We start from the raw sequence: 17,456 nt of genomic DNA, 5'->3' as shown, positions 1-17,456 counted from the left end.
AAGTATCACGTATAAAATAGTTTATTACCATAATAAATAAAATTAAACTTTTTTTTTACAAATATCATTTGTGCTTGTTTAAAAATGTCAAGAAAAGGGGGTATCATCCGTGGAGTGCCCACATGTTCTCCACATCCACACAGCCACACAGGGGAGCTCTTGGCAGCATCCTCGGCTGACCACAAAAATAGCCTTGGTTCCTTCTCACTTGTTTATTCATGCTCATTCGGACAGAGGGAAAAGAAACAAACAAAAAAAAAATCCCGATAAAGGATTTGGCAGGATTTGACGGAGAGCGTTCGTATGAGAAGCCCCGGGATGACGAACTGCTCATGAGTATGAATGTCCTTGCAACTTGAATGTGGACAGTCTCCAACTGATGCCGAAATACAGCATCTGAATAATAAGAGGCTACACTCACGGGGGAGTACGGTAGGGCACGCTGCGTCCTTACCGAGAAGCGGTCTGTCTTCTGAAAGGAGAGCTGTGAACTTCTCAAGGACTAATGGGTCGATGGGATGACTCGGAAGTCACAGGTGTAGAGTCAGTGGCTCTAAGGAAGGTCAAGTGGCAGGTGGAGACGCCCCCACCAGGTCTGGCTCCCGCAGGAAATTCCAGACCTCCTTGAAAGGTTCAGATACACTAGCATGAAGACTGGCGTTTCACTTTTGAGACAGACCTTTAAGCTGCAGGTAAATTCACGCTGACTCCTTTGAACTGTGTGAGAGGTGGCAAGGTACGTGTCTCCACACCAACAACACCTTGGGTGGGAAATGGTCCTTTCTTGGAAGCTTAGGGTCGGTGCTTCAAGGACACTGAGGACTCCTCCGGGAAGAGAGCACAGGAGCTGGTGAGGATAGTTTTTTATTGAAGCGAGAGAGAAGGCAGTACATGGAGCAGCAACAGCGACAGGGACCTTTAGGTAGGAGAGGGTGTCCAAGGGCCGGAGTGAATTTAGGCAGGTCTCTTTCCTAAGTGGCACAAGGAGATGGGGTAAAAAGGGGTACTGGCACCCCCACGGCAGCTGGACTTCCACTCAAGGGTCTTAAGGCTAAACATCTTTATTGCAAAACAAAATACAATTAGTTGCGTGTACATCTACGACATGTACCTTCACCGGGGCTCCTGAGAGCCCACAGAGTATACCTGTGAGATGTCAGTGTCACAGAGAGATGTCTGTCTCTGACTGGTATTTCTGGAGAGTTCACTCAGTCCCTGTTCCAACCTGGACACACCCAGCATTTTGGCTTAATATTCTCTCCTTCCACTGAAGGATACGGAGGCTGAAGCCTGCGGATGGTGGGGTGGTGGTGTGTTTCTACCCCTTGCCCAATTATCCCTGCTGTTAAAGCAGCAGAGACTCTAAGAGGTGGAGGCTAAAACAGGACCCTAGGAACCAGAGAACAAGACATGGAAGCGAGAAATGGGGAGCCTGAGGTATCATTCAGTGGCAGAGCTCATCCCTAGCATAAACAAAGGCCTAACTTGGACCTCCAGCAGCCAAAACACTTGAGCCCCGCTCCAGCAGTAAGCAGAGAAGTGGGGTTGGCCATGCGAGATCACAGCAACGCAAAGGCTGTCACATGCCCCGTGGAGGAACCTGCCACTGCCCTGGGAGGGCAAGGCTGATGAGGCAGCATGCCCACCACAGCCAGAACATTGACTGATATTTTGGATCTGATGCCCACACCCTCAGGAAGAGAGCAGTCCATCAGTCACCTGTCAGGATAGCCGCTGGGAAGCGGCACTTCACTACAGATGACATCCACAGAAGCTCGCTTAGAGAGACCAGGTAGCCAGCACTTACCAGACAGTGGTGCACCACACTGTGTGTTTGTCCCCCCCCCCCCAAAAAGGACAAAGTGTCTCGAAGCATAATTCATCTGAAATCTCCGTGTTCAGTCTGCACATGGTAACTCTTTGTTTCCCAGTCTCTCCTCAACCACCAGGTAACAGCTAAAGCCGGAAGGTGCAGGCTGTGTATCCACGTCCTGTGGTCCTTGCTCAAGACCTGCCTCCGGCCCAGCGCATGCCATGACAGTAAAGAGACATGGGTTGGTTCATTTAAAATTTGTTTCGGAGAAGGCAATCCTAGCAAAACTGCTGAAGAAATGGAGGAAACTAGAAGCCACCCTCAGTTCTTCACTGTCACCAGAAGGAACCGAAGCCCCAGACAACCTAGAACCCCAAGATGGGCAGAGCTATACCCCTTCCAGGGTATGGACCTCAGTCTAATGGGACTTCAACCTCATGTGCACTGACCCCAGAGAGCAGCCAGAAGCTTTATCTGTCACCTGTCCTGTCACAAGGGTGGGTTTACCTGAACCCCAGCATCTGAATCCCTAAGATAGGGAGATACACCATAAGGAGGTTTACCCCCTCCTCAGACAGAGCTCAGTCAAGGAGCAGTGGGGTCTCTGCTCTATAGCTGGCTAGAGGGCCATTAAATCCCAGAGAGTTCCAGAAAGATCTCTAGGAGCAAGTGCTTCTGAGGCCGAGTGTTGCATGGCAGTGAGGTCCATCTAGCCTAAGCTGAGCAGTCCCTTGACTTTAGGCTAATAAGTATATGTGAGGAGTGGCCTTGTGAGACATTCAGGGGCAGCTGGCATATGCGACAGCACTTCACAGTCTCTGTTCTAAGTGGTGTTTGGCAGCAGCTCAAGAGACTGCAGGCCTAGTTTTACCCATGGTCATCAGTGGGTGTCTTTGAATTCTGCCATGTCTTGGCCTAGGGATGCCATGAACCAGCCCCTATGCATTGCATGAAAAGCTACATGTCTGTACACCCTTGACGTCCCAGGGCTGTCTGGGATCAAGTCCCAGCATGTGCCATAGCCACCAAGCAGAACAGTAAGTATCTTTGGTAGAACAGGTCTTGAGTGTCAGGTTCCCTAAAGAGGCTGACATTCTGAATTGCAACAGCCAAGCAAAGCTAAGCAGAGGTGCCCATGTCACTTGTTGTCCCAACTGCTCTCTCAAATCTCACTGTAGAGCTGACCTTCTAGGCTCAATGGCAGAGTTACACCCCTGACATCCGGCCAGGTATGCACCTGAGCCAGTTCCTCCGTCCTGTCTCACGCCATTGAAGGAAGAACAAACAACCTGTCCTCAAGTGATCGAGGCAGCGAGTGTCCCTGAGCACCATGATGTGGGAATTTGGATGGCACGGAGGTGGCCCCGTGACCATGGCTCCGAGCCCCCTCCTTCTCCCAGGCCATAGTTCCACTGTCACATCCTCCAGCTCATTACTGAGATATTTTGAAAACCAATGTTTTATTGTTTTTCTCCAGCTCCCTAAGAAGAGAATTATCATGGTCCTGCCATTATTTTTAGAGTAGGAAATAGGTTGGCTTTCAAATAAGGCTAAGTGTGGCTCCCACAGGTCCTCTAATGACCCCATGCATTGGACAGAAATCCCCATGAGAATCAAAATAGAAACCTAGTACTTGCTACAATCATTTTTTTGAGGTTGTATGTGTGTCTGCTTTGTTAGGAAATCAATACTGGGCGCCTGCCCCTTCCGGTCGATGCCCTACACCCTGAGGAAAGCCATGGACAAGCTTAGGAAAAGGTAGGTTAAGGGAGAAGGAGAGGAGCTCGTGTCATGAGGCCTGTAAGGTGGTGCAGCTCCAGAGGGTCCCCTGGGGTTAGGGAGCTTCCACACCAACCGTCCACAGGAGCAGGCGTTGGACCATGCAACAGAACCCACTCAGAGCCCCTGCAGGGCCCTCTCCAGCCCTTACTCTTGCCTCACCTCTTCTGGGCAAGGAAACCTGAGGGGCCCAGCCTGCGTGTCCACGCACAGCACCCGATGCTTCACCTCTACCGTTAGAGTGGAAAGGTTCTTCCAGCCCGTCAAGCTCCCCTATCACGAGCTTGTTACAAAAGACGAGAGTAGAAAAACAGGTGGTGTCAGACAGGGCTACTTGAGGGTGGTGAATGCCCAGAAGTCCTGTGCCTGCTGTGGTCTTCAGGGGTCTTGGTAAAGAAGCCCAGTGTAGTCTATTTGTGAAAGGTTTTCAGGGTTCTTCCACCGGTCTCTACATGGCTGCTGCCCTTACCTGGTAGTTTTAACCCTTTAAAAATATCACATTGGTAAAACATGTTAGAGGAAATGCTCTTTCGATGGATGTAATGCCCCTTCTTCAACAACTGTCAATGGCTAGCCCAACACAGCTGCCATCTTGCATGGTAGGGTTCCTTGCCATGTTCCCTCTTATGTTTTCCAGAGACCACGCAGGCACACCTAAGTCACTTGGTCTGACTTTGACTTCTTGTCAGAAAAAGCCCAGTTTGAAAGTTGTTGGTCATGTGTTTGGTGCGGTAGGAAGTGTCAGGGGCAGGGGGCAGGCTTTTGTCTTTGATTTTTTTGTTTGTTTGTTTTGAAATGATCCTCTCAGCTTGCCCCAAAAATGTCTCTGTCTGACTCTGGGGACTGGGGCCTGGAGACCTCACACGTGTCCTGCGGAGACTGGGAGGACCCTCTGGACATGAGTATCCTGAGGATCTCAGACAGCTGCTTCTCAATGGAGGTCATTTTGGCATTCAAGGCCTTGATGTCTTCCTTCAGCTCATGCTTCACCTCCAGCACTGTGGCCTGCAGTGTCTGCTCGGGGATGGGGTAGAAAGAATGCTTGACCTCGGCCAAGATGGGGCTCCGGTCCTGGGGACTCCTGGCCTCACCCACATTGTCCAAGCGCAGGTCACTCTTGGTGATTCCACTGTCACAGGAGTCTGTCTTCTTCAGCGTGGCCTCGCCCGATGCCTTTGTCCTCTCGGGAAGCGTCTCCATGGACTCTGCCTTGGACACCTTGTTCCAATCCTCACCCTTCCCACAGGCATCTTTGAACCGGGCCCAGCCTTTGCGCTTGGCAGGGTCGCCACCGCCTGCCTTGGGACCTAGGCACTCAGATCCCGGTGCATGCAGCTTGGCGTGGTCTGACACTGTGGAGGTGGAGGCTGCCTGGAAGGACACAGGCGTGGCGGGACTCTCACGCACCGTGACCACACTGGCCTTCACCAGGCTGTGGTTGGCTGAGGTATGGTCCGTGAGGGCATTGCCCTTCTCTACATCCAGGTCATCCAGGTCCCGGCCACCTCTCTCGGCTGCCAGCCTGGCTTCTTTCTGCTGGCGGAACCTTTGGAAGAGCCTCCTGACAGGGTGGTCAGGAGGCAGGATAAGGGGGGCCTCGTTCTTCCGTTTCATCCTCTCCTCTTCTTCTCGTTTCACGTCGCTGATCTTCCGGAACACAATCTGGATGGAGAGAGGACAGCACATGTTAGCTCCAGATGTCAAGTCACCCGGTCAGTGCTGTTAAGCACCAAAGGCTGCAGCCCATTCACAGCCCTGCAAGCCCTCCAGGCCACTCTTCCTGACTGATATCACATCCCTTCTTCTGACCTGGTTCTCCAACATCAGCTCATCGGCTCTCGCTGCTACCCTGCTCAGAAGGAGCAAAGCCCACCTTCATTCGGGAGGCTGACTGCCAAAGTGAGTCCTCCAGGGACACCTAGTAAATTAGAAAACCACTTTCCTTCCCTAGCTCAAATCTCTTCAGAGAGAAAGCCCTTGAGTCACTAGGATAAAAAGCCCCAGGGATTCTGATCATAAAATTTCGACCATCTTCTGTCTAAACCACACTGCAAACAGTTGATTTATATCCTCATTGGGGCTACCAAGATGCTATCCACAGATCTTGTGGACAGCTGTGACACAATGACAAGCTAGTGTCTTTGGGTTAACCTAAGAGAAAGACCCCTGACCTTGAAACCATGCTTTTCATATAATCATAACACTCAACACTCAGTCAGTGCCTGTAGTTCACAGGCATTTATTGTGTTATCGCCTGTTTTCTTTATGTGAGGTCACTGGGACACACAGCATCCCAATTTAGAAGTGATGAAAGCAAGACCCAGAGTGTCTGAACATCACACAATATGGTAAGTTGTCTATGTGGATCTTGTGCCTTAGCCATTGAACCCCAGATCTGTTGGATAGCCACCATGTCACTGAAGATGATGGTACCACTCCACTGTCAGCCTCTAAAGACCAACTCTACAGTACATAGTGGCCCATGTCCTCTTCGGGCTAGCAGGTGAGCCCTGAGGACTCTGCCCCTGTGGGAAACACTAGGGCCAGGCTGTCTTCTTCCTCTGAGTGTTATTTACATGAGTTTCAGAAAAGCAGTTTCTCCATATCTTTACCTGGAGTACCTGTGCCCTGTGCAGGACACCCGGACCAGCCATGAAGATGTCCTAGAAGGTGTCACAGGTCTTGGTAAGTCATGTGGTGGTATGGCAAGAGCATGCCCTTTGGGGACAAAGTGGTTTAAGTCCCAGAGTTTAGTGCCATCAGACGGGTGCCTTTCTTACAAGTCTTGAAATCTTCACTAAAGTGGGAGAAATCTACATGTCAAGCTGAGGTGACTGTGACAGCATTCAATTCTGTTGTCCCCATTCCTTCAAGGACCCAGGTGCACATGATACAGCTTGGCCTCACCTCCTCCAAGGGCTCTGGCCCAGCATTCTCTGATGACATCACCCTTCACATGTGTCCAACAAGAACAGATTGCCAGACACAACATGGGGAAGCCTACTAAATACAGAGGGCTTGGCACTAATGATCGCAGCTCTCCACGTCCCTGGCTGCTGCCCCTGCCCTGACTCCCTGGTCCATGCATCTGACGCTTTGCTTCACATCAAGGTCAGTGGCAGGTAGGTGGGTGTCACACCATTGGGATACTTGCATTTAGCCTGCAGCACTCCCCAGTGGTGCCTCTCTTATCTGCACTGGGCAGCCCTTCCATTTATTGTCAAGCTTGCCCTTGCCTTCACTAACTGTCATGCCCATCCCTTTGTCCCTTCCTCAGTCCTGCCTCACGAGCTGCCTACACCTGGGTATAGGCCAGGGACTCAGAAGAATCTTGCCCACTCTAGAGGACCAGGGGAACCCAGCTATAGATACCCAAGGACAGAGGGTTGGAGATAGGAGAGGAACCATCACCCTCTCCCCGTGTTCTAGATGGGATGGATGGCAGTCCCTCAACTTTGTGCCTCTGCACAGGTTTCAATCAAGTTTATAAGTCTGAGGCCTAGAGCGAGCTCTCCTGCAGAGAGCCCTCCTCATCCCCCTGAGCTCCACCAATCCTCTCACCTTGCACGTGACTTGTGCTCACCCAACCCTGTACCTTACTCTCTCAGCCTTGCACACATCTTTTTTAGACATGGAGACACCTCTTCTGAAGAGAACAGAGATGGTGGCTGGATGAAGAGGAAGCAGCTGAGAAGGTGCCATTGGAGTTTACTACTGACTTAGGTTTCTACAGCATATCGATGGCTAGCATGCCTCCCGCCCCATGGCCTTTCCAGGTGAGCTAGGCTGAGTGGGTTTCCGGTCTTCCTGAACAAGACACTAGTTGTTTGGATCCGTCTCTCTCCCCAGTGAAAGCCCTAAGGGCTTAGAGCAGGACTCTGCATGTAACATTATCTTTGACTTTAAATTTCTTTCTTATCACCCGACTCAAGAGAACAGCGCTTGTCTGTCTCGTCCACGATTGGCTCTTAGCACCTAGGATGCTCTCAATTCATGCTTGCAGAATAAATGAAGGCAACAGGGTGACACTGGTTAATGGACCAGACAGAGAACTTCTCTGGCCTTGAAAGATGATATCACAGAAGTCATGGTATCATAATAGAAGAGGGTTGGCACTTCTGTGTGGAAAGTCCAGGGCAGCTCTTGAGGGTTCGAGGAGCTGTGCTTGAACAGTGGCAGGGAGTTCTGCTGACATCAAGAGTGCATCTCAAATCTCACCCTGGGAGGTTGCACATCATTGATCAGATAGGCCTTTCAAGGCTTATCAGAATCCATTGTAAGTGTTCTCAGGGAGGGTGGCCATGTTGTACTCTTCAGCTCACGGTCCCTGGCTCCAAGTCCAGGACTGACCCAGGCAACCCATGCAAAGATGGTCTGGGTTACCTCAGCACTCCAGCCAGAGCCTCTCCTTGGGATCGGGTCTTCAAGTCCATACTTCCTATTTGGAAACCTCCTGGCCTCTTCCACAGCATCCTCATATAAAAGCTAGAGGCTGCCCATTTACATCCCCACCCCCACTAACAGGCAGGGGAACCCAAGCGCAGCCCTTTGGACAGTAGCACTGCTCCTCCACCCCAGGGACAAGGCTAAGGAGGTCCTTCAGGCTGATGGGTGCTGGCCGCTTTGCTGATGTGCAGCTGAGGGCACGTTTCCATTTCAGCTGCTGCTTTGAAGTCATTAGTGGGATCTGTGCCAGCAGTGACCATGACCGTGCATTTTGACAAGCATTTTAGATAGAGTAGACGGGGCTGGCTGCATGCGACTGGTAACAATGAGGCCCAGGTTATCAGGAACGCACTCTTCCATCTGCTCAGAGACACTCAGAGTTCCCCAAGGCAGGAACGCGCCTCAGCAATGGTGGCCAAGACCTCTGGCCCAGAAACTCAAAATACCTTCTGTGCAGATAAGGCTCTGGTAGAAAGCATGGCTATCCAGCCCTCACAGTGCTCCATGAGGCTTTTAAAGTGCTATTCTCGTGTGTGTGTGTGTGTGTGTGTGTGTGTGTGTGTGTGTGTGTACACAGTTTCAGTTAGTGCTCTATTGCAGGACTTTTTGGAACCCTAGTGTTCAGATGAATCTTATGTATGTCTAAGAGGAAAAATGTATTCAGACTTTCTTTTTATCTAGATTTATTTACTTATCTTGTGTGTCTGGGTGTTTGGCCTGCATGTATACCTAGGTACCATGCAAATACAGTGGCCAGGACATCAGAAGAGGTAGTAGGTCCTCTGGAACTGTAGTTACAGGCGGTTGTTGGCCAGCACATGAATACTGGAAGCAGAACCTAGGTCCTGTGGAAGAGTAGTCAGTACTCTTTCCTGCAGAGCCACCACCCACCCCTTATTCCCAACTTCTTAATCCATTTCCCCAGATCCTCTTTCAAGTGAGTGTTTCCCAGAATTCCCTCAGTCTATGGGGTGGATTATCCTCTGTATTTGTATAGTTTTTCTCTCCCAGGCTGCATGGCTCCTCACATTGTTAAGCCTTGGAGTTGAGGATGAGGGGGTCTTCCCCGCAGACACATTGCTCCCTGAGGGGTGTGGGTCTGTATTGATCCAAACTCTACAACTCAGCTAATGTGGCTTGCACAATATGGTGCTGGCTCAATTCTCCCACCCCTCCTATCATACTTCCCTCTGACCCCTTCTGCTTGCCTTTGCTGTCATCTCCAAGACTGAACCGAGCAGTCATTTCCTCCAACAACCTTCCCCGAACTCTCCCGACCCAATGTCAGCAAACCCATCTTGATGGTGCCTCACGGCAGGCACCACACATGTGTTTCCATCAGTCACTGCAACCCATGGTGAGAAACCTTTTCTTAGTTGGTCATGTTCTTCAGACAGAAGCTCTCAGAAGGTAGACAAACCCATGTTTCCTATCTTTATCACCATGCCCAGCATCTACAGCACTCAATACGTGATTGCTAAGTCAATAACATGGCGGTGCCTGAGATATGACCATTCCTAGTTCTGAGGTTCATGCTCTGTAAAGGATGTTATCCACAGGTCCCCTAAAGTCTGCTTCTGATGTGTGTGGTCCAGTGGAGGAAGAGGACATTGCAGGTGGATTTATTCTACGTGCATGCAGCATGTGGGTTCCTGAGGTGAAGTGTAGTGTGTAAACTCCCGAGGGACTTCCATTCTTACCCCTTGTCATTTCGGATCCCCACTCGACTGACTCCGTTATCTCCATCTGACTGACTCTCAGACTCTCACATGACCTCAGGGGTGGGATATTTAGGAGGATCAATAACATATTTTACTTTTTGCAATGAGGACAACTGTTTTTGAATTTTCCTTTTGAATAAACTTGGGTCTTCCCTGAGAAGATCATCCAGTTTCACGGACAGGGACTGCCTGAGCAGTTTGATGATCAGAGGCCACATGCTGAGCAGGCCTCCCTGAACCTGTCCCCTCTGCTGCCACCCCAGGTTCCATCAACCCAAGGCCAAGCTTCTCTCTGTGGGCTTCATTATAGGAATTCAAGAAAAGTTTCCATGGCCCTAGAAATTACTTTGGAAACTACTAAATGCAGTCAGCACTTTTAATAACTTGTCCTATGTTATGTATGTTACAGCTTACACACAAAGCTATGGTGTGTTATAGCCCAGGCCACATATTTAAGAGTTTTTAAGTCCTGCCCCCAGGTTCCAGTGTCTAAACACTTGGGCCTCAGTTGGTGGCACTGTTTGGGGGAAGGCTTTGAGGGGTGCAGCCTTGCTGGAGGAAGTATATTTCTAGGGCAGGCTTTGAGAGCTTAAACCTTTGCCCTACTTCTAGATTCTCCGTCACATGTGCTTACACTTGATGATCTCAGCTCCCAGCTTTCTGCTCTGATCTCCTCGCTTTCCACCAGCTGCCATTCCCTGCCACGGTGAGCTCTTTTTCTCTCTCTGAAACTGTGAGCCAAAGTAGACTTTCTCCAAAGGTCTCCTTTGGTTGGGATGTTTTGCCACAGAAACAGAAAAACAACTGACATTCAAGGTTTCCTGTGAGGTCTGCATGCAAGAATCACCATTGTTAACGGGACAAGTGTGGGACCTGAATTGCTGGCCTGTTTGGCATCCCATGGACAGTTAAAAGCATGACTCTAGGGTGTAGCCTGTGCTCTTTCCTTCCCATGACACAAACTTAGAAATGGTTCTGAGAGAGAGACACTGGGGACTATGCAGAGGTCCATAACCATTCACTGGAAGGACCCAGCTCTGGAGACTGGCCATCCCTCTGTTGGCAGTGATGGCCTTGTCCAAATCCTTCCTGGGCCAGGCCAGCATCCTTCCAGTTCATGGGAGCATGTTTTCTCTTTCCTGATAGGCTAGGCATAGGGAGCCCAAGCTGAATGCTGTACATCCCAAGTCTTACTAACATTTTCGGAAACAGAGGAAGTCCTCAGAGCAGGAATGGCCAGTGTACCATTCCTGTGTGTCTTCATCCCTCTGAGACTGCGCCGAGCCATGACCTGAGTACGGGAGTTTGTTAATAAGTGGTCATTGGGCTGAACTGATTGACAGGCAGGCCCTTAAGCTGCAAGGCTTCGTGAGCAGCTATTCTTAACTTTATTTGAAGACAAATCAGGCCCTTGTGATCCGAGGTGGATGACGACAATCGACCACTTCTTCTGGATGCCTCAAAGGAGGGTCCACAGGGCTAGAGAGATGGGGAAGTCCTTAAAGCGCTTTCACATAAACAAGAGGATCCAGGTTCAATCCCCAGCACCCACATAAAAGGACTGGATATCATGGTGCCTGACTCTAAACCCTCTGCTTGGAAAAGACAGGAGGATCCCTGGGGGTGCTGTCAGTCTAGACAACTGGCAAGCTCTGAGTTCAACAAAAGAGTCTGTTTTAAGAAAAATAAGGTGGAGAAGCCTGTATGCACATGCGCGCATGCACACACACACACACACACACACACACACACACACACACACACACACACGCTAACCCAAACACATGTACTCACACATGAACATGTACATATACACATACATATGTATACACACGTACATGTGAGAAAGATCTAGCCACTCACTGATCTGACACCCACTGAGTCGACAGCAAAAACTAGGCCAAAGGGAGCAGGAGACCACTCAAGGTCACTGTGCAAGAGGGTCCCAGTCATACAAAGAGAGGAAAAGCAAGCCCTAGAGAGCAGTGGACCCCTGGAGCCTTGACACCACCAGGATGAGGGTCAACAGATTAGGGGCACCCAGCTGTGGAATGACTGGTAAAACCCAGTCATTTCTCAGGGCCTTCCACGAGTAGGCTGTGTGCTTAGTTTATCAACTCGACACAAGCTAGTGTCATCTGTGAAGAGAGGCTTTCAGTCGGGAAAATGCCCCCATAAGAGTGGCCTGCAGGCAAGCCTGGGGCCTTTTCTTAGTTAATGCTTAAAAGAGTGGGCCCAGCCCACTGTGGGCAAAGTCACTCCTAAGCATGTGGCCCTCAGAAGTAGAAGAAAGCAAACTGAGCCAGCCAGGAGGAGCAAGCCCGTAAGCAACACTCCTCCAGTCTCTGCTTCAGCTCCAGCCTCCAGCCTCCAGGTTCCTGTCCTGCTTGAGACCAGCTCTCCTCAGTGATGAACCGTGACATGGAAGTTTAAGCCAAATGAACCCTTCCCTCACCAAGATCCCTTCAGTCAGTGTTCTATCCCAGCAAGAGAAAGCAAGCAGGAATGAATGGTGGTATGGATCACAGGAACCCATGACAAACCTAATGCAAGTTATCCTATTTTCTCCTGAATCCTGACGCATGTCTCCAGTATGAAATGCTCAGAGGGAGACAGAGTACAGGTTGGTGTGTCCCTAACTCTGTGTGACCTGGGACAAGTGAGGCCCTTGGTGGGATTGGCTGGGTGCTTCTTAAACAAGGCTGTACCTCAGAAGCACCTGCAGTAGTGTGTGTACAGAATGAGAGTGGCCTGTCACAGGTGAGAGCAGCCCATGTACCAAGCTCTCAGAAACAGCATCTGAGAGGCCATGACTGATGCCTGCCGAGGTCTCTAACTTTCTGATGTCTTGTGTGTGAGAGGCCATAGCTGTTCCACGGACACTGTGCATGTCCCTGCTCACAATGCTCCCAAAACTTGCTGTGTGCCACCTGGGACTTTCATGGTGTGTGTGTGTGTGTGTGTGTGTGTGTGTGTGTGTGTGTGTGTGTGTGTGTTCCAATGAATGTCCCTAACCCTGGTCACCCTGAAGGATGACTGGACAGGTTGGCCAGCCCTTGCAATCATTTTTCATTAATTTTTCCCTAAACTTTGAAAAGCCAGCTTGCTCTCTGAAGTGGACCACCCAGGGCTCAGGAGTACACAGTGACCACTTCCTGTCTGTAGATCCCCTGCACAGAGGGTTCCTCTCACAGGCATCCCCTTGAGGTGGCAGCTCTTCTCACACAGAGTGCTCCCTCCCTGCAGGGTACCCTCCCATACAGGGTATCTTTATTACGTAGGTGGCTTTTCTGTTACAGCCGAGAGCCCCGACTCCTCTCTCCCCAGGGCCAGTCTGGTGCTGGTTCAGGCTATCCTGAAGAAGAGAAGTAAGGGGTGTCTAGGCCTCAACCCCCCACCAGCTAACAGGCCTGGGTGACATAGCTTTCTTCATAATTTCCCTAACCACAAGCCTTCCACCAGCAACCCTGCCTGGTTTTTATAACAGAGCATAAACTATGAAGATTTACAAACTGGGCCGTTTCAGAACTTAAAATACGGACAAACAAACTATAGACGGGCTGATGGCAAACAGTTGGCCGGACTCTGAGTTTGAAAAAGTTACTTCCTAACCCCCTCCACTCGCTACAGAGCCGAATGCTACGTCCCTTCCCCGCCCCCCAGCGGCCTCAGAAATATTTTATTGCACAGAACTTTGGATGCTCTGATCCTGAAGGAGCAGAGGAGGTACCAGAGAGCCTGAGGCAGACCAGGTCGGCCAAAGCTCTCTGAGCCCAGACTGCAGTCCAGACCTGAGGCTGGAGAGGATGAAGCAAGGCCCCGCCCTCCTGGAGTGCCAGGATGCAGAGCTCAGAACTCACAGCTAAAAGCACTGAGCAGGCTGGGGGAAGGGAGACTCGTGAAGTCAGCATGAGTTCTGGGCAGCTGTGAGAGCAACGCTCTGGGTATAATTCAGGGATGACCGTGGTCCCCCAGTCTTAGTTTCCTTATCTAGCCTTGTTGGAATAGGTGTGTCACTGTGGGCTTGGGCTTTGAAACCCTCATCCTGGCTGCCTGGAAGCCAGTATTCTCCCAGCAGCCTTCAGCTGAAGAAGTAGAGCTCTGAGCTCCTCCTGCACCATGCCTGCCTGGATGCTGCCATGTTCCTGCCTTGATGATAATGGACTGAACCTCTGAACCAGTAAGCCGGCCCCAATTAAATGTTGTCCTTGTAAGACTTGCCTTGGTCATGGTGTCTGCCTATAGCAGTAAAACCCTAACTAAGACATTGCTCAATAAATGCATTAGCAGTTATTTATCTCTATGGGGGTGGCCCTGGAGATGATTCTAGGAGGCTGAGCTAGAAATGGCATAAAAGGCAAGGGGTTGGGGTAAGGGTGTTCTACACAGGGGACAGCACATGTTAAGATCCCACTGACCGTCTAAAACAGAACAATGCCTCTGACAGCAGTCCCGAGGGAGAGTTGACTCTGACCCTCAACACTCAGGTCCAGGAGCTGTGTAGAGTGTGACAGGTGCCCTCTCCTGCCACCCTGACAGCAGAAAAGGATCATTGTCCCCGTGTTCGAGTGATGAAGTGGAGTCTGGATAAGGTAATTCCCAAGGTCACAGAAAGCTCAGCAGCGGCTGGAAGCCAAGCAGCCAGAGTCTCTGTCTGGCCCACATCCTAGGCCTCTCTGCTTAGTGAATGGCAGAGGCTTGGGAAAAGCAAAAAAGGTTCTCTTAGTATAGATATGTGGATCACTTCCTCTACGGAAGCGCTGTCCTCCAATGTGATGGTTAAGTTTGTCATCCGGGGGCACTAGCAAGGCACACCTTTGGGAGTGAGGGTGCTTCCAGGAAGACTTAACTGGGCAGAGAGATAAATTCTGAATGTGGGCAGTGCCATCTCCTGGACTGGGAATAAAAGGTGGGGTGTAAGGAGAAAGCCAGGTGAGGGCCAGAATCCCCTTCTCTCTGATTCCGGTCTGCAGAAACTTGAGCAAGCAGCCTTGCCTGACCACTCAGTGACACTCTGAGGAGAGTGATAGCATCCCTTCATGTTTGCACACCTGGGTTCTGAGAACAGATGAGCCCCGGAGGTCTTCCGCTGTCACAGATACACTGGATGCTCTGTCTTCTGGAACATAAGGTAGCCAAGGCTAGGCCAGACAGAGAGCATGCCCTTGGTGTTCTGTGCCGATGATGCTCTCCTGGTTCACTGGGTTAGCCCCAGACAAAATTGAAACCTTCCCTGTCAGTGATGCTCAGGGAGGAGATGGCCTCACTGCGCGGGAGCCTCAGGCCTGGCACTCGTCATCAGAGGTGACGTCTGTCACTCCTGGTGCTTTATGCGCTCCAATGTAACGATGCATTGCAGACCCAAGAATACATGTCCACTGGGAACCTCAGGATATGACCATATTTGGTTTTTCTTTTCAGATATAAGTTAAGGAGATTGAAATTATTCAATTCCGCATTAAAGTGGGCTCTAAAGCCTGTGACGGATGTCCTTGTAAGGGACCCAGAGGGGATGGCTGTAGGGATAGGGTAGACACTGGAGTGAAGGATGGACCACTATAAACAGGAGCTATGAGAGGCCTGCAGTAGATCTCCCAGGCTCCGGAGAGGGGGCAGCGCTCGCTGGTGTTGGACTTGTTGCTTGCAAAGCCTGGAGACAGAACTGGCTGTTGTTTAAGACACTCGGTGGTAGCACTGTAGGCAACCCTCACCAGAAGCCACAGCACGGCTCCCTTTACACCTTTCCCTGTGATCGCCTTTTGGCCTTGTCTAAAGCTTGGATCTGGGGGCTCCAGCTTCAGTGTTTACCCTTAAGCAGAGATGTTGGCAGGAGCCCAGTGTGGGTCCCTGCCCTACTATGTGCTGGCTGCAAACCTCAAGGGAGTCGTTTGATCTTTGTAATACGCTTTAGTTGTTTATGTACGAAGTGCTTCCTTAAAGCCACCCAGGGGAGAGCCCCAGGTTGCTGAGTGGAGGCAGCCAGTCCTCACCTTCTCCATAAGAACCGAAGCAGCAGGTGTATCGCTGTGTGTTCAGGTAAGTGACTGTGGGAAAACCCAGGCAGGATGCGACATGGGAAGGGACTTGTGCCTGGGCTTTGGGCTCATGCTGGGCTGTACTGAGCTCCCATGAAGGCTACTGGCTTTTGCTCAAAGAGGAGGTGTGTGTGTGGGCTGAGACTTCTGACAGCCTCACCTATCTCTCTTCAGTCTTGGAATACACAGGTGCATGTGTTTTCAATGCCAGACTTCCCAGGACAGGTCTCCCCAAACACATGTTTGCATAGCCTGGAGGCTGACAGAGAAAGGCTAGCGCCATGCCCATGCTGTTTGCTACCCTGGTGGGAACTGTGTGTCCTCCTGTCGGCTGATGGTCAGGATTAAGGACCAACCCCTCCTGAAAGTGTCTGGCCTCACAGTCCGCCAAATGTAACCATTCCAACGATCTCTTCTGTTTCCCTCACCCACCTATCAGGCAAGCTATACTCAGGACAGAAATACTCATGGGAGCATCTGGTCAAGTGCCACTTCAGGTTTCAAGAAGCAGCTGATGTGACATTAGGATCTTGGGTGCTCATCGTGTGGACAGGTCCCTTCTGCCTCCTTTGATCTGCATTTATTTCCACATGCTGTACTATCCTCTTGGGTCCATAGCATGTGGGTTCAACCTGCAGACTCTGCCTCTCTTCTCTAAATGCACACAATGGCTAGAGTTAGTTCTGAATCCACTGTGGACAAGAAGGCTGGAGTGTCCACTGGGGGACTGGAGTGGACCCAGAGGTGGCCATTGGGGAAGGATCAGGACAGATTAGCTCTTGGGTCTCATAAGTGACCGACTTATTCTACAGATGAGATGCTGTTAGGGGGAACGATGGGCCTCAGAAACCAGCCCCATCAAGGCAAGCTCTACCCATAGACACAACGACTGCCCCAGCTGGGTCTTTGAGAAATCCCTAGAGAGCTTGGGGCAGGAAGGGTCTAGGGATGTAGAATTCAGGCCCAGATCCAGAAGTAAAGGGTACCTGAGAGAGGTTGAGACTCCAAAAGAAAGTCCAATGAATGATGATACAGTGAGATGAAGGGGAGATGGGGGACTGACTTGTAGAAAAGCCTCAGTGGGAAGAAAAATGAGAATGAGAAGGAGTAGAAAAGGGATGAGAGACACTAACACATCCGAGAGATGAGCCCTGAGTCCTCATCTCAAGAGAACCTGCTGGAGCCAGACGGGGGGTTGGCGGCAGCATTGATCTAGGCTCCAGTTGCTGTCTGAAGCATTCCGTATGTGTGAATGCAACAGGCTGCAGAGCACCTGAGGCAGGGGATTACAGTTACAGAGGAAGATGCCAGGGCTTAGAGGGTGACAGGCTGGTCACACTCCTCTGACATGCAAGCCTGTGGGTTGAGCTCCGCCCACTTCCATCTCAACTGCTGCTTCCTCTCTGCTTCTCCCTGGGGAAACCACACACTTTCTGAACAGGTTTGCTTTCCTTTCTGCCATAACCACTTCTTTGCTCCCTGCGTCACAGACCCACGTGGTCTGTTTCTCCATTTCAGACTTCTCTTCTCTCTCCAAAGTGAGTATGTACCATTCTTATACTCACTGTAAAGAGATCCGTGTCCTCTACTGGATGGCCAATGAATGAATGAGGCTCAGAGGACACAGTGTCCACTAATGGTCACTGACACCACTTTGTCTGC

The 17,456-nt window shown here is 50.7% G+C and overlaps 1 protein-coding gene across 4 annotated transcripts in view; it reads right to left on the bottom strand.

The window, feature by feature from the left end:
• Positions 1-5: 5 nt before the first annotated feature.
• The window catches only part of Kcnh1 (potassium voltage-gated channel subfamily H member 1), a 302,521-nt gene continuing 285,070 nt past the window's right edge, over positions 6-17,456 (bottom strand). For 3 of the 4 annotated variants that reach the window (XM_087581588.1, NM_031742.3, XM_087581589.1), the window contains one exon: positions 6-5,254. In XM_087581588.1, coding sequence (XP_087437714.1) covers positions 4,397-5,254 — 858 coding nt within the window. In that variant the 3' untranslated portion in view covers positions 6-4,396. The remainder of the gene's footprint in view (positions 5,255-17,456) is intronic. The other variant, XR_015635384.1, reaches the window with a different exon arrangement.

The sequence above is a fragment of the Rattus norvegicus genome, chromosome 13, assembly GCF_021556685.1.
Source record: "Rattus norvegicus strain SHRSP/BbbUtx chromosome 13, alternate assembly SHRSP_T2T, whole genome shotgun sequence".
In the NCBI taxonomy this organism is placed as follows: domain Eukaryota; kingdom Metazoa; phylum Chordata; class Mammalia; order Rodentia; family Muridae; genus Rattus; species Rattus norvegicus.
The sequence above is the reverse complement of the archived record's forward strand: the minus strand, read 5'-3'. Positions and strand labels throughout refer to the sequence as shown.